Source organism: Etheostoma spectabile, chromosome 11 (genome assembly GCF_008692095.1).
Source record: "Etheostoma spectabile isolate EspeVRDwgs_2016 chromosome 11, UIUC_Espe_1.0, whole genome shotgun sequence".
In the NCBI taxonomy this organism is placed as follows: domain Eukaryota; kingdom Metazoa; phylum Chordata; class Actinopteri; order Perciformes; family Percidae; genus Etheostoma; species Etheostoma spectabile.
In genome coordinates, this window is record NC_045743.1 from 23,819,441 (window position 1) to 23,835,402 (window position 15,962).

Here is a 15,962-nt window from a genome sequence, read left to right on the forward strand (position 1 = left end):
TTGAATGACTTGCTCTGTATGTTCATTTGTTGCAGTTATTCTCTTGTTACATTTACCCACAGCCCTGAATCCCCTCAAGTTAATTCAGAAAACTTTCCTAGCCTGTCATTGTTTGTATATTCCACATGTCTGAACCCAAAGTGCAATGGATTTACTTTAATGGAAATATCCTAATGCATATTCATTAAGATTTTTTAAAATTCTGCACCTTTGTTAGTTTTAGAAACTTCCAAAATAAAGTGTTTGAAGTACGCTTGGACATAGAGGTAAAATTGGACCCATAGGAGGGTTGCAAAAGGTCGGCGTAGCAACCTGTTGCTATCCAAGTCTTTAAAAATGTTTCAAAGCAGCGGTGTTTCTCCTTATGTCTGCAGCCTTGCAAACTGTTGGCTGGTTGGTTTGTGTTGGTAATTCGTAATAGTCCTATTTGGCGTGATAATGGAATATTGGAGAGTCTTGCATTGCCAGGCAGACCTATTTCCACAGCGATGCAAAGTGAGGTCTGACTCCTTTACGCATACGTTCTGGGAAAGGAGAAAAACCACTCTGGGTTGTTTGCATTTCTTTAAACCAATCACAATGGTCCTCGCTAAGCTCCAGACGCAGCGACTGGGGCTCTGCAAAATGGTCTCGTGAAGGAACTTGTTCAGGTGGAACATTTGCACCTTGCTAAAGAAAACTCCACATACAATATTAAAAGGTAATTGTTCACACAACACAGTAACGAGAGCTATTAAATTAGTTAAACCTCATTGGCTCTTACAAGTGTATTGCCGGAATTCATCCAAATTTAAGAGTAAATGCTGTAAATGTTTTTTGTAAATCTTAACAATTATTCCCTAAAAGTACCAAGCAGGCCTGCCTTGTTGCACAATCCAAATTTCAGTGAGCTAGCGAGTTTAGAAACAAACAGTTTTGCAAGGTGCCGGATGTTTGGTCGATGATCCAGACTACCAGAGACCTGGGTCATTCCCCGAACATGTTTGTGTCTCTGTCCATTTGTGTAAAAATTGTCCCTTTCTACATTGTTTTTCAGAGAGAAGAGGCTCCCAATTCTCCAACTCTGAGCAAGGACAACTGAAACACTTAGCTACTTCTCACAGGATTATGTATAATGTTTCCACATTTGACAAAAACAAAATAGAAATAAACCATCACACCAGAATGGCAAAGCCCTTGATCTACACAAATCCTGTTTGGGTGCAAAGCTGACGGAGGAAAGAGACAGGCACAGCAGAGTTAGACATCGTTTATTCCAAAATAGAAAGCTCTAAGGCAAAACAGACCGCTTCATAAAAAGCAAGAAAGACGCAAGTGAGGAACCAAGATCTCAACGAGGACCCCCCCAGAGTCCCTACACCCCCAGGCTGCAAGAAATTAACCATTTCAGGCTTCAACTTTACAAGAGGGATATGAACTAGATTACTGCAGCTCTTGAGACAATTGTTGTACAGTACAATATTACAAATATTCTAACTAGAGGCACCCCAATTTGTGAAGTAATATCAACATATTGATAAAGAGATTTCAGATCTTTCACTGCACGTGTATAGTGGCAGGGGGACCAACAGAGGCTGCAGCGCTTCGTCCCAGTACTTCAGGCAGGCAATAAACAAGAAGCACAACTTTTCAACTGCTCTTTGTTTTCAACGCAGTAGCATGTACGTATACATAAATAAAAGTTAGACTCCTGCAGGAAGTCCACTGCTCATTGTTGATGGAGTTCATATCTCACTGTGGTTACTCAGACCCCTGTGATTGTGTGATTAGCATAGTGTTCTGGATTGTGCATTTCATAAAGTACGGTACTACTGTGAAATGATTCAAAGACGTAATGTATGGTATACACAATGATGATAAAACTGGATCTGGGTTTTTAAAAAAAAATCTGAGCACTGCACTGTGAAAGATAACTTCAGATAACTGGGATGATGCAGTACACAGTAAAATTATTAACAGTGCTTTACAGAACCACACATGTTCTGCACTTTAGTGTCCATTTGACCAATTTTGCTAAGGGTCAGACTTTCTTGTTGTGCTTCTTGGCAAGAATTCTTTAGAAAAGTACACAGGTAAGGCCTTGTTAGTATTGTAAGTTTAAAACCAATTTAAATAGCAATTTTCATTAGCATTCAATTCCTTTTTCTGTTTTTTAGAAAACTTCAAAGAACCCTGGAAAACAGAGTCGCTAGCTTTAATTATGAATCTGTACATAAATATTCCTTACAAAACAGGAGAACACAAAAATGAAACAAAAAAACACTAGTTTCATAGGTTTGTATATAAAAATAAGCATTTCTCCTTTTTTTCTTTTTTTTTTTTTACTCTCTCCGTTTGGGCTCTGCTTGGCCTGCAGGGGCCCGTGTGAGAGCCGTGGAGTCAGTCGCAAGAGTGCACACATCTACTCAAAACACAAGCATGCAAAAAGTGAAGACAAACTCCTACAGATACAACTTTAAATTGTTGGCATCCAAAATGAGAATTCAACTGGGGATGGGGAACAGGGGCCCAAAAAATAAAATCATAAATCAGTCAACATTTATTAACGGAGCATACAAACTTGTTTTGAGTGTTTAACACTTCTTTTTCTTTGTTTGATTTAATCTTTTTGAGCTTAAATATACAAAAGTGCACTCGCATACATCAACTAAATAATTAAAAAACGGTTTCTGAAATGAAACTCCTGATGTACACACAGAGGGTTGGAAGAGTACAGGACCCATACGTCCTGTAGTTTTGTGCTCTATGTAAACCGAATGTGTCAGTTTGTACTATGGTTCATTGTGTGTTTGAAAACACTTTCTATGCAGACCTATTTACGCATGTCTTGTGTGTACAGTGCTTTGCAAAAGCATTCAACCCCTCTGGCGTTACTCCTATATTGTTGCATTACAACCTGTAATTTAAATGGCCTGTATGTAATGGACCTACACAAAAAAGCCATCCATTATTACAAAACAAAAAGAATATGGCACCATAACAAAACTGCCAAGAGAGGACAGCCCACCAAACTCACAGAGCAGGCAAGGATGGCATTAATCAGAGAAGCAACACAGAGAACAAAGACCAGCCTGAGGAAGAACACTTTTATAGAGGAGTGGCCAGAAAAGTCATCGCTTAAGTCCCCTTCCGCTCAAACATCTGTTTTCTCATGTTCTCGACCTCTAAAATGTCTGATCTTGACTATCAGGACTTTTATCCATGGTTATATTATATTTATATATTATATTAACTGGATACCAGATCCAAAATGGCACTCTTCAGTTTATTAAAGCTGCTCAGTGGTGCATACACCAAAAAAGTTTCCAGGTTTACTTCCATGCTATGCGGCCCACTAAATATGCGCAGTAGTGTTTCTCCCTCTGACATCACAGGTTTTTAAAATGATTTTTTGAATTAGCGGTATAAGTTGTTGCAATACCACTAGTGGCCAAAATTGGCTCCAAGGCAGAGCGCTCTTCCTGCTTGTATCTGTGCAAACTTTATCACCAGAGAGGTGTTTTCACATTTATCTCCTAAATGGGGAGATGTTTGTGCAATGCCCTGAAATTTGAGACTCAAACCTACTCAGTGAAAACTAGATTAGGTACATCACTAAACCGTAAACCAATCTAATACGCAAAAGCCAGCAAAGACGTTCTAGAGAGCAAAAACACACTGTCCTTGTAGCTGTCCGCCAATGACAGTTACAAGCTAACAAACAAATATAAGATGCTAACTACACTTTACCATTCTGATCTTCTAGTCGCCGATTTTAGGGACTGAGGTTGAGTTCAGACAGAACGCCAAACCAATTGCTCCCCGGGCTCGAAGCGTCCAGTCTGAACAACATGGGGGCCGAAAGGAAGCGAGGGCAAGGCCAGATCCAGAATAGAAGTGAACACAAGGTCCATCTCACGTCCCTTATTTGATAGCTCCTCGCTCAAACAGGAAGTTGTTCTGGCCTTCCTTTGTGAAGGCCATCTTAAAGTTCCTATTTCTGCCCCGAGGAGCGAGGACAAAGGATGGGTCTCTGAGGACCTATAAGCACGGACACACAAGTGCAGCCTTACCAGAAGCTGTGCAGCTGAAAGCCGTTGCCAACTCCGCCCATTCCCCTGTCAAATTCACGTGACACTGAGGAAAGGAAAGGACGTCCCATCCCTCTAAAAACTTGTTTCTTCTCTCCTCCCATGATTTCCTGCGTCTCTCCCATGCTTCTTCAGTGGGACGGAATAAGCCATGAGGTAGGGAGGCAAGAGCAGGAGCGGGGGATTCAATTTAAGAGAAGTGAAATGCACCTACATTCTGAAAGAGATGATTCCAGCCCCTTTGACTTTTTATGTGAAAACCATGTTAAAGAAAATATTAATCATGTCAGATTGTTCTTACATACTTCAAAACATATCTGGAGGGGGCCTTTAAAGAAAAAAATCTCCAACAGGCCTTTTGGAGAGTTTTTCCTGTTTTCATTTTAACAATTTTTACTATTTTCTGGAGGTCCATTACATGTAATACAAATAATAATGTTTAAATTACAGGTTGTAATGCAAACGAAATAGGGACAACGTCAGAACAGGGGGATGAATACTTTTGCAAGGCAGTGTGTGTAGATCAGAGTGTGAGGGAGTGTGTCCTCTACTGCAACGAGTCGCTGTTGTCCAGGCCCAGCCCGGCCATGTCTGCATCATCGTCCTCATCTCCACTGTCCCCCGACTCGTCTTCACTGTGGCCTCCCATCATCACCTGCTGTACCGCCAGTGTGGCGCCGTCTGACGTCAGGCTCTGCAGACCTTCCATGTTCATTGTCACCATTGTACCTGAGAACGAGAGGAAACAATTACTGATTAAAACTAGTGCACATTGAAGTGATTATCTATATATATCAAGGTAAAACCAAAATCTACACAAATATTCATTTTGTTGAGAGCCTAAGCCGAGTAACTCATACGTTTTCTAGCCTGCAAACTGGCCCCGGGGAATGTTTTGTTTGGTGGCTTGCTCAACAAGCTAAGGTGCAACAAGTTATTAGGTTATTATTAGGTTAGGTTAGCTTAGTGAGTTGATGCTGCTGCTGTCTGCCTCAGTGCAATAGTATATAGTATATATATTATATCTACTCTTTACAGAGCAGATATACTATTCTATTTCGGTTGCACTTTAAAGCCAGAAGAAGCTCAATCTTTAACCAATCTAACCAGAGATAGCCTGCAGCTAATTTGCATTGCATTGCATTGTTCCTGGGCAGGTATCAGAAAAATAACAGCCACAAAAACAGCAAATACATAAAAATCCATAGGTGCGAGAGAAAGAATCAGTACAATAAACACATTAAATATCAGTCAATCATTGGTGGTGACACTTTTGTGCTTACTTTAGCTAAAGCTTGAGATTGGTTTTAAACACTGCAAAGCTTCTTGAGTCTCTGATGTTTGTAGGTATTGAATTCCAATCCCCCACTACTTTAACAGGGAGGATCTTGTGTTCAACTACAACATAATTCTCATCAAAAGACTTCCCTTTTGTTGCTTTCATTGCAACATCTTATTTCCTGCTGTTTCCCTGTGTGACTGCCAGGTTCCATAATTAGTATAATTCTTGTTGGTACTTGTTAAACTTTGTGTAGACCTGAGTGTAGAATACGCGACTTATTAAAATGACGAAGAAGGATATTCATCGGTATTTTTACACACATTTAACCAGTCTATATACGTAACAATTACTACAAAGTGTTTGCACGCCAGATAGTCTTTGGGTGTGTTGGATCATAAACTTTGACTTTCAATTTGACAATGTCTAACACAACACATACTATGTTTTACAGTTGTAGTTCGAGGCAGACAACTTGTTGGTTCTATGTACAAACTGTAAATAGAAAACACTGCTACGTACCGTCTGGCATGGTAACTTGCTGCTGGGTGCCTCCCCCTGTGGCGATGGAGTCAGGCCAGAAGCGCTGCAGTGGCCGGTTTTGAGGAGTCTTCTTCTTGGATTTTGGTGTCTCAGAAGAGCTGGCGTCCAACATGGGCTGCAGGATCCGCCTCCGTGCATTTATAAACCTGGAGACACAAGCCAACTCAGATTTGTGACAGTGCAGGATGAAATTTTTGTTTTGTAGTTTCTTACAGGTGTAGCAGACCTTGTGCCCCTCTAGTCCTGACAGGCTGTGGTTAAATCAGTACCTACCATTAGGATTAGACGAGATGTCTGACGCCAATCTGTTATCCAAAATAGCTTAATCTTAACTTTCAACTTACACAAATGTAAAAAAAAGAAATACAATGACTTTTCTTCAGAATCAAATGTAGCAAGTAGAAGCAGAAACTGTCCATCACTGTCTTTGTAACTGAATGACATGAGGAACGTCCCTGGCTGGACTTTAAGTTGGGATAGTGCATTTTCATGGTGCTGGATTGTGCCTTTGTGGGCCAAACTCACCAGTTGTTGACCTGTAGAAGTGTCAGGTTTGTCTGAGTGGCAATCTGTTTCTTTTCATCTTCTGTTGGATACGGGTGCTACAGAAGAGAACGGGGAAAGAAATGCTTAGGAGAAGTGCTAGGGTTTTGTCAAGAATTGAAGAGTTAGGGCTGATTCCCATTGTACGCGCAAGAGCCAGCGCTGTGCTGTGAAATTCATTATTGTCAATGGCTTGCACGCGCAATAACTGATCTGCCGCTGAGCACTTGCCGCTTAGCTGCTCTTGCGCATGCTGCGGTTGTGCAAGGGCTGCTGCCGTGTGCTGTGACGTGCATTCACGTGTGTGAAAAAAACTGAAAAAAGTAAACAGAATACACATGGATCTAAAAACGGAACATGGACGAGAGGTTGATTCTGGCCGTCAGCGATCTCCCAGAGCTGTACCCTAAGACACAAGTTTGAGGTCGTGCAGAGACCTTGGACGCAAAACTATGCTGTGGTGCATATTTCCAACATAATAGGCATGCCAGATGTGAGGACTTTTGATTTGAATTATTCAGGTTTGTTTTAGCTATATGAAATCAACATGGACATGTCTCCACTGAAATACAATCATAACTATGTTAAATTTTTCTTAGTTTGGTGCTGCTTTCAAATCCTTATTTGCATTTGCACAACAGTGAGTGCATTTCTTAAAACCATTGGTGTAAATTGCACCGCATAATGACTGACCAGCAAAAGTGTTTATCTTGCTGGAAATATTTTGTCCAAGTATTTATACCAATGACCCATTCACCATTGTTAATACCAAGATAGTGAAACTGCTTTGTGTTATTGTCCATATATAACAGTTTACTCTGTAATTATAGTGTAATGAACAATGCACATTCCCTATGTGACATTGGTGTTGTGAGCTGCAAAAACCAAATACCAAGTTGATCATTCGGCTCCATACAGGTATTTGTAGGATTTATTTGTATGTTTATATAATGTAAAATATGTTTGGAGTGATCGACACAAGTCATGTTTGTTTTCATTGAAGTTCACATGTAAGTTGTTCAAAAGCAACATTTTCTTTAGAAAAAAACAAATCCCTTCATAACCCATCCGGGAAATCGTAGGCCCGACTCTTGTCAGCAGACAAATTGCTCATTGTTGAGCTAAAAATATCCCTGGAACCGGTTCCAGTGAAAGCAGAGCTCCTTCACCAGCCGGGATTTCCCCAACTGCTCTCTGGACCTGAAGGTCTGGTGCACCCACACTTGTCTTGCTGCTGCCTTCCTTACATATATCCGCACAACCAGGGCAAGTGCCATGGCTTTCTTTTGGTTCAAAGACAGAAACATCTTCACCACCAAATCGCTACTGGAAGCGCTGTGTATCCCATGTGTATCTTACACCTCTTATGTAAGAAGCAGACATGACGTGCATTCAAATATTGGCGCATGTATGACATAAATTTATGAACTCTTGCCTGTTTTGTGCTGAGCCTGGCAGCAGGAGTTTGCACCTTCAAGGTTGAAAGCACTTAATTGGAAGTTGCTTTGGATAAAAGGTTCTGTTAAATGACATGTAATTCACACAGACTTACCCCAATGTGTTGGAAGAGCCACGAGCGCATGACATTGGTGGCGTGTTTGGGTAGAACGCCCCGTTTGTTCTTGGTTGAGTTGTCGTCGTGATTAAAGAGGTTTAAGTCCTGGTGAAACTGCAGCTGGAGCTGAGCAGACAGACGTTCATTTAGCCACCTGTTTTTTTGTTTATGTCACCAGTAACACAATGTTTAACCCCTTTCCACACAATTTCAATTTTAAACTATTTATTAACTGCCAACAATGTTCAATTTTAGGAACCACTGATTTAGAATAAACACCAGAATCAGAGTCAAAGAGAGATGTACAACCTGATTGTTTTGGACGCGTATTGTCCCGGGAGAAAGAGCCTGTGTTACCACCTGGCCCTGAGGAGTGACGACTGTAACAGGCTGGTACACCGTGCCACCTGGAACAGACACACAGACACACACAGACACACACACAGACACACACATTAATATAATCTGCTGAGCTGTAGAGTGCAGGCTGCAAAGAAAGCTCTGATCAAAGTTCCCCACTGGTACACGACAACATCTCAGCTGCAGTCAGCCAGTACAATACCTGAGGGAGGGGTTGTATGCCATGGTGACATACCTGCAACCATCTGGCTGGGGTTGACGGCTGTTACCGTAACGTTCCCTTGCTGCAGGGCTGATGCTGGCACCACAATTTGACCCTGGGGACTGATGGTCCCTGAGATAGAGCTGGGCGTCTGCATAACAGAGCATGCAAAAGAGTGGACAAAAGTCATGTTTTCCATGTTGATAGCTCTAATTTTATAGCACACTGACTTTGAACTTGCTAATAATGTGCAGGTTAGAGCAATAAAATAGGCTGAAATACATAAATGCAAAGAATCAAATCAACATTGTCACTGAAGACACCAACAAATCTACTGTTTGTGATAGTTTATTATTGGACCCAAATGTGCTTAGTGGTGTTGTGTACTGTCCACCTACAGTCCATACCGGAGTCTTGGTAGGCGAAAAGCCCTGGACCTGTCCTTGTACGGGAGAGTATGGGCTCCCTGGGTCTCCACTCAGCAGAGTCTCGCTGTTCATCTTAGTCTTGAGGCAGGCGATGTAGCGGCTGCAGAAGTCCTTACACAGGTCACTCACCTTCTCCAGCTCCAGCAGGTGGATCCGCAGCACCTGGATGGCTTTCACCATCTAGGAGGTCAGAAGGGAAAAAAACAACAAACAATTGGTTGCAGTCTACAGAGAAGCAGTCTTGTCAAGCTGAATCTTTGTCTATTTCTGTGTCCTCTAAAAAGGTCTGATGTTGAGAATATTTAACCTAGAATATCAATCTTACTTTAGTTCTTGCCTTCTTCTGCCTTTCTTCATTTTATAATTTTCATCACTCTTTGATGTACTGTTGCTTGCATGTGTTTTCCATTTTATCCCTGTATTTTACTCGTCTTGTTTTCATACCTCCCTGTAAAGCACATTGTTACAGGGCTTCTGCAGGGCTCACCAGGTTACATTTAAGATATTTTAATACCACATAGGATCAAATGTAATGCCAACTTCACAGCCACATAATGCAAAATCCGTGTGGATTTTAAGCCTGAGAAAATTATTTACCAAGTAACGTTACCTAAATTTAAAAACATTTTATTATAATACTCACCTTTAATTTGTGATTTAACATTAGTATTTGCACGATGTGATGCGGCAGTAAGCATCACTGAAGTGCTGAACTAAATTATTAGGTAAGAAGCGACAGCAGTGGACAGGACTGCATCTCACTGTGCTGCTGAGGTTAAAAGTCTGAATAGTGACCGAGTGAGCTGGGGGTTGCATTTTGTATTTCTTTGTGAAATACCTCATGTCCCTCTGTTTTGGTTGTGTCAAATACCTGAAGACCTAAAACTGTTTTTCAGCCATGTTATTAGTCCAAACTATAAACCTTCACTTGATACAAATGAGAGCTGAGGGTTCAGCAGGTCCCAAAACTACAGTGAGAAATTACCACTAGTCACATCTGATTATTTTATAACTCCCCAGCTAATTTAATGTTTTCTGTGTCTGGCCAAAACTGTGTGCCAAAACACACTTTAAAAAATGTATAGTATTGTTGTGACTTCTCCTGCATTAAACACACGTTTTAAGAACCAGTTTTATTCTGTTTCTTTTTTTGAACCGTTTATGCTGTCAATTACATCCAAATGCACTCTAAGTATGGAGTTCTCCGTTTTAATAGTTGAAATATTTTGGCCAAATTATGGGCCAGAGTAGTGTGTAACGGTGAAAACAAATCCTCCACCAAAATGAAAATCAGCTACCATAAATCTAATCAATTCTACCCCTGACATGAAGAGGTATCTCACCAAGTTGTCGAGTTCAGGATCTTCGCTAAAGAAGGGTTTGCCCTCCTTCTCCTGACAGCGGACAAAGTTTTCAATGTCCACGTCGAAGCTCGCCGAGGTGATGCAATCAGAGCTCAGCGTGGACTGTTCACACTTCTCAAACAGCAGCGCCAGGAGGGGGAACAGGGGATGCCTGTGGAAGGCGTGCACACACAAAAGAACAGGAAAAGTTGCTAAATTACATTTCAAAGAACATGTTCTACTTTCTTTCCAGAAAGAGAACATGGCTCCTAAAATGCAAAAACAAACAAAAACAGAAGGCATTAAAAAGTGCTGACAGATACCCTATTATGTGAAAATGAAGTGTAGGTAAACTGATGTATTAACTGATTGTTATATTACTAATACTTAATAGGTGCTTTTTGTGAGATCATGTGACGTGTTTGATGGGACTGTGTGTACATAAACAAAAATATATCAGAAATCTTTTTCTTTTACTTTCACATTTCAAACGCCAGAGAGCAATATTTCCGTTACGTGAATAAAAGGGGAGGCTTGTCATAGTACAAAGTTAAGAAAGGAAAAAAAGAGAAGAACACAGATTTAAGAATAGAGGGGTTCCGGTTTTTCCATATTAGCAAACACACGCAGAATTAGCTCTACCGATATATGGATGCTTTGTCCGCGTCCATGGGGGTCTGTGGCTCTGTGGGTGCCGGGCTGGGCGCCTCTGCCAATGTCCCCTCTAAAAACTTCTGCTCGGTATCGTCGCCTACCTTTATCACATTCACACCTTGCATCTGCGGGAAAAGAGAAAACAAAGACGTGACAAGAAGAACGCAATAGAGTGACACAAGCTGAAAAGGGGACAGAAACTGACAGAAGAGGTGAAGAGAAAGGCAGTGAATGAGAGACAAAGACATCATGTGAAGACCCAGAGGAGCTGGAGGGCAAAGCTGAACACAGAGCCTTGTATCAATGTGAACCCTTTACAAAGTCACGAGGACATAGTCTAAAAAAACACTTACAAAAACTATGCATTTTAAATACAAGACTGTTTGTATTATCTATACTTTAAGAATGAAGACTTCTTTACTGTGACCAACACCAAGAAAGAAAGAAGGAAATAAAGAAAAGAAGTAGGTATTGATCAGGTCATGAGTTGTTAGTCAAGTATCAGCCACTGCCACTCACCTGCACTCTTTGATTAGAGTTTATTTTGATTCACTTGAGTACTTTTGACCTAAAGTTGACTTATGCATCTCCTGTGGACTGATGCAATTACAGTGTCTGCATGCGTCCATGCCCTGAAGTCTCTTTGACTTTTCTCTGTGAGCACAGTATTGCTAGACTACATCCAGTCAGTGTTGTGTTCAAATTGCAATGCAGACCTAAACAAAACATATCAGGTGGAAAGACTGCAACTAGGAATATAATCCAGAATCTGTGTGTTCACACACACATAACCTAATATAAATGCAAGAACAGATTAAAATGTGACTAGCCTCGGCAACAATCCACTCAAGGCACAGTCATTGATTAGGAGCCAAGCTCTCTTCCTTTACTTTCCCATATTTTCACACCATGCCTGCCTACCCAGGAGCATAAATCCCTTCCCTAACCATGTGACTGAGACCAACAATGAATGAGATTGAGCACAAAAGTAGCTAAAAATAATCACTTGCTTGAGGTGGAAAATTTCTCATTAGTCATAGATCGTTCTCAGCTCTCGACACCCCCAAATTTGGCACTTGAATGATGTTTTTTAAGCAATTTACATAAACTCAGGCATAGAAATACTAGACAAAAAAAGAGCTCTATACTGCATTGGTGTCTAAAATGTAGTGATTTATTAAGCATTCCGCCAACAGATTACTCAAACTTAAATAATAGCATTAGCATTGCTTGTGTTCTAGTTACATGCATACAGTGTTTCCCTTTGTTTTGCGATTCAGGCTGACTATTAGACCACTAAAAATAACTGGAGGATCCATGGGCAGAATACTGAAGGTTGTGTCCTGAAATATTTAGGTTTCATTATAAAACACTGTCCTTTTTGACCGTTTTAGTTAGTTATCTTAGGAAAAAAGTGCAGTTCTGCCAGTTGGAGCAAGTTATGTAGTCCAAGTCCAAACCGAACTTCACCATCTCACCCACCTGCTGCTCTCCCTTTGGGTACTTGTCTATGGAAACCGACTGGGCTGCCATCACGTTCACTGCAGTTGCTGCAAACACTGGGGCATTATAGAGAGCAGGGACAGGTGGCCAACCTACACAATACACAAAGTTTCAGTTAGACTATGTGTAAGAGATGCCTGATATGTAGGCAGGAAAACTTTTAATAGTGTAGCCAAATGCTTATTAATGTAATCTTATGTTGGGTAAGCATTACACACTGACTTATTATCAAATATTTTCTCTAAAATAAGACAAACATGGCAATAACCTGCAGCCCTTGAAGGACATCGGAAGTACTGAAAACAAAAATATGCAAAACTCAAATGTTTAATGTTCTGCGCTTATATATTTTTATGCACACACGTCTGGGCAAAACAAGAAAAAGTGGGGCCATCCGCAGACAAAATAAACTGAGTAACATTAACGTAATATGAAGGGACTGCGTTGTGTAATTTATTTCAACAACGTTAACGTTATAACTCGTCAACGTCCATAAACACTTCTGTTCATACCAATCTTAAAAAAAACAAAGAGGAGATGGAAATACGAACCCTGAGGTGCGTTGTTATAGCCTAATAGTGAGCTTATGACCCTATTATGTTACCCTGCAACTGCTAACACACCCACCACGATAAACTTAACGTTAGCTTTTAGCCCTGTGTTAGCTGCCCACCGTTCGTGACGGCAAGGGGAGATTAAGTTTACAAAATTATTTGGACTAACATAAATTAACTATCCTTGAACTACCATAACGTTAGAGTTATCCTCACACAAAGCAGCTCGGTGGGAGTAGGCATTGTTTTTCTCACAATATTTATTAGCTAGCCTGTTACGTTAAGCTACATTGGCGTTAGCTTGCGAACCCAATCTAAGGTTTACCCCAAAGAGCGACCGTCTGGCCGAGCTACTGCTAACGTTAGTAAGGTAACGTTAGCTAACTGTTAACTTAAAAATGTTTCTCATGCTGGTATGATGAGGCTAAATGTGTAGCGCCATATTTAGAAAGTGTGGGGGGGGGTCACTGCCAAAAAAACAAGCTAACCTAGCTAGCCAGGTACAAAAAAAGACCCCGCTGCGGATTCATACGAAGCGAGCCCTTTGCCCGGATAACAAAACAGCTCCGAGAGCGTTAGCATTTTTGAATAAACATTTTAAATGAATATGCATTTCTTGCCAGCTATATATATATTTATTCGTCTGCAATGATATTAAGAAGTAGTGGCTGCACACCAGGCAAGCCCCGGTTGATCCTCAAATCCTTCCCACATCAGTCAATCAATCAAGCGGGGACAGCTGCCCTCTCCTTCCCTTCCCCTCCCCTCAGTGCTAACGTTACAACTGTCGGGCCTCGTTTCTAGCTCTCGTCTTTTGCTTTTCCACAATCCTCCTCTGCCCCCAAAACGCCGACATATTTTTTTACCCCCCCTCCCAGATTTTTTTTTTATTCTCGGAGCTCTGCCGCTTCTGCTTCCCTTCAAAAAACACCCTCCGCTGCCCTGACTAGGTCCACGCTCCTCGCCCCGGGGCATTTTTGCGTGCGGCCCAGATTGTTTGATTGATAGGGAACGGAAAAAGAGGGATTTTGAGTGACAGCTTACCTGAGTGCCAATCTTCGTCACACTGACAAGCGGCTGCAGCAATCGGGACCCGCAGTTGTCGCGTTGCGTCATCGCGTAAGGGCACGCAGGGGCGCTCGGCTCATGAATATTTACGAGGTGGGCGGAGACATGACGTCCTGCTGCCTGTCCCTCACCCTCCTGCGTTTTTGCCTATGGGTTTTGCTTGGCAAACGATAAACTGGCAAATGCTATACACTGCCCCCCTTTACGCAACACATTTTACATGTATATCTCCAGCCTTACACTCCTTTATGCATATTTTCTTATTAAATACACAAACAGTACATTATATGGGTTGTTTACCCCTTAAAGAAGGTAAATAGCTATGATAATCAGGACATTATGTGCAAGCAGGCAGTCTAAGGGAGTGGGGAAAATTGTATAATTAAAATAGAAACACCGATAAACCACTTGCACACTCAGCTCTATTCAAATGACCCCCCTAAGGCAGAAAAGCAGCATAAAAGAAGCTTTTGATCTGTGCCTTTCCCTTATTATTACCCTTATTAATATTCCTTTATATAAGACAAAACACAATCATGCCAGGCAAAAACAGACTTCATTTCTCATTTAATAATATAGCATTTAATAGCAGAATGTCATGCTTATCTGACAGGTAAGGGGATAATTATCATAAAAAGGTACAACACCACCACCATTATCTTTCTGCAATATAACAGTTTGCAGCCAGGCCAACTCTTCTAGTGTCTGATGGAGGAGGGCTGCGGCAGACGGAACTTGGCCATCTCTACATCCAGGTCTGCAAATGTAAAGGGGGTGTAGTTGTGGTGCTGGTAGTTTTTATAAGTGCTGTTGTCAAAAGGCTCATCAGGCTCTGGAGGTGCCGCTACTGGAGCCTCTGCACAAGGAGAGAAAGAAACAAAAAGACATGTAATCAAGCTGCATACAAATCTTCCAGCAGTTCATGCTACTAACAGCACAAGTTTAGCCAAAAGAAATTCTGGGTCTAATCCATTGTCCTTGTCCCTGTTACTGATATTCAGGCTGTAAAAGTTGTAATTACGACTTGGTCCAGGCATTTCTAATAAGCCATAAAATGAGAATAAAAATGTGGCTTTCTTTGTAAATATCTTAAAAGATTTTTAAACAACAGCCATTTACATATTCACACATGCTGACAAAGGTGGTTTATTGTGGGGCATTTCCTATGGCGGTATTACCCCCAACAGTGTGGAGACACACTGGTGTGAAAAGCCACAAGGATTATGTTTGTGAGGGGAAAGTATGTGAAGGTTAACATGCTTGTAGACAATAGAGACAGCTCCCACAGTACTAAAAAGAAATAAAGATACTGGCAGAGGCACGCATGAAATGGATTTAAAAACAAAGGCATTAAGTCAAAATCAAAGTGGGTGTTGGAAACAAGGCTTTGATGCTTTTGATAAAACAGGCCGATAATGTTTAATGTAATTTAATTCACATTTAGTACATTTTTAATTTACTTTTACATCTAAATCTGTCTTGAAAACCCCTGAGCATGCTGTCACAATAAGGTCATAAACGCGAGGCAGTGAAAAAACATTCACAATCACAGAGAAATAGATTTAAGACATTTTCATTAATTAAAACCATGCTTATCCCACAGGCTTCCAGGTAAACCCAGATGAACAAAGTTTAAAAAACAAAGAGGAATTTAAGAAGTGGTAAAAGTGTTCACCAGTGTGAGGAGGTTGTTGACCAGGAAGCATAATTACCCAGTTGGTCAGAGAAGTGTTAAAATAAGTGGCAAAAAAGTGTTACAAAGGGCTGTAGTTACAGGAATGTATTTGTAATTAGGATCTTAATCATTGGGAAGCACTGGTTGGCAGCTTTATATGTTTGCCCACTGACAAAGAAATGATC

The 15,962-nt window shown here is 41.0% G+C and overlaps 3 protein-coding genes across 10 annotated transcripts in view; 1 reads left to right on the forward strand and 2 right to left on the reverse strand.

The window, feature by feature from the left end:
- tmprss3a (transmembrane serine protease 3a) overlaps positions 1–1,236 on the forward strand; it is a 28,690-nt gene extending 27,454 nt beyond the window's left edge. The window contains exon 14 of the mRNA XM_032530386.1: positions 1,037–1,236. Within this exon, the coding sequence (XP_032386277.1) occupies positions 1,037–1,081 (45 nt within the window). The 3' untranslated portion in view covers positions 1,082–1,236. The remainder of the gene's footprint in view (positions 1–1,036) is intronic.
- Positions 1,236–14,207, reverse strand: pknox1.1 (pbx/knotted 1 homeobox 1.1). Of its 5 annotated transcripts, none has more exons than XM_032530260.1 (11): positions 14,079–14,207; positions 12,460–12,572; positions 10,966–11,102; positions 10,324–10,495; positions 8,960–9,160; positions 8,586–8,703; positions 8,300–8,397; positions 7,988–8,116; positions 6,418–6,494; positions 5,872–6,038; positions 1,236–4,799 (listed from the first exon to the last, which is right to left on the reverse strand). In XM_032530260.1, exons 2-11 carry the CDS (start codon positions 12,508–12,510, stop codon positions 4,618–4,620), a joined length of 1,332 nt encoding a protein of 443 aa, XP_032386151.1. In that variant the 5' UTR covers positions 12,511–12,572; positions 14,079–14,207; the 3' UTR covers positions 1,236–4,617. The 5 variants fall into 5 exon arrangements, with proteins under 5 accessions (XP_032386151.1, XP_032386149.1, XP_032386150.1 ...); XM_032530258.1 differs by having other exon boundaries at positions 8,553–8,703; XM_032530259.1 differs by having other exon boundaries at positions 8,951–9,160.
- A 450-nt stretch (positions 14,208–14,657) lies between these two features.
- Positions 14,658–15,962, reverse strand: part of ndufv3 (NADH:ubiquinone oxidoreductase subunit V3) — a 9,554-nt gene continuing 8,249 nt past the window's right edge. For all 4 annotated transcript variants that reach the window (XM_032530240.1, XM_032530242.1, XM_032530241.1 and 1 more), the window contains one exon: positions 14,658–14,958. In XM_032530240.1, coding sequence (XP_032386131.1) covers positions 14,801–14,958 — 158 coding nt within the window. In that variant the 3' untranslated portion in view covers positions 14,658–14,800. The remainder of the gene's footprint in view (positions 14,959–15,962) is intronic.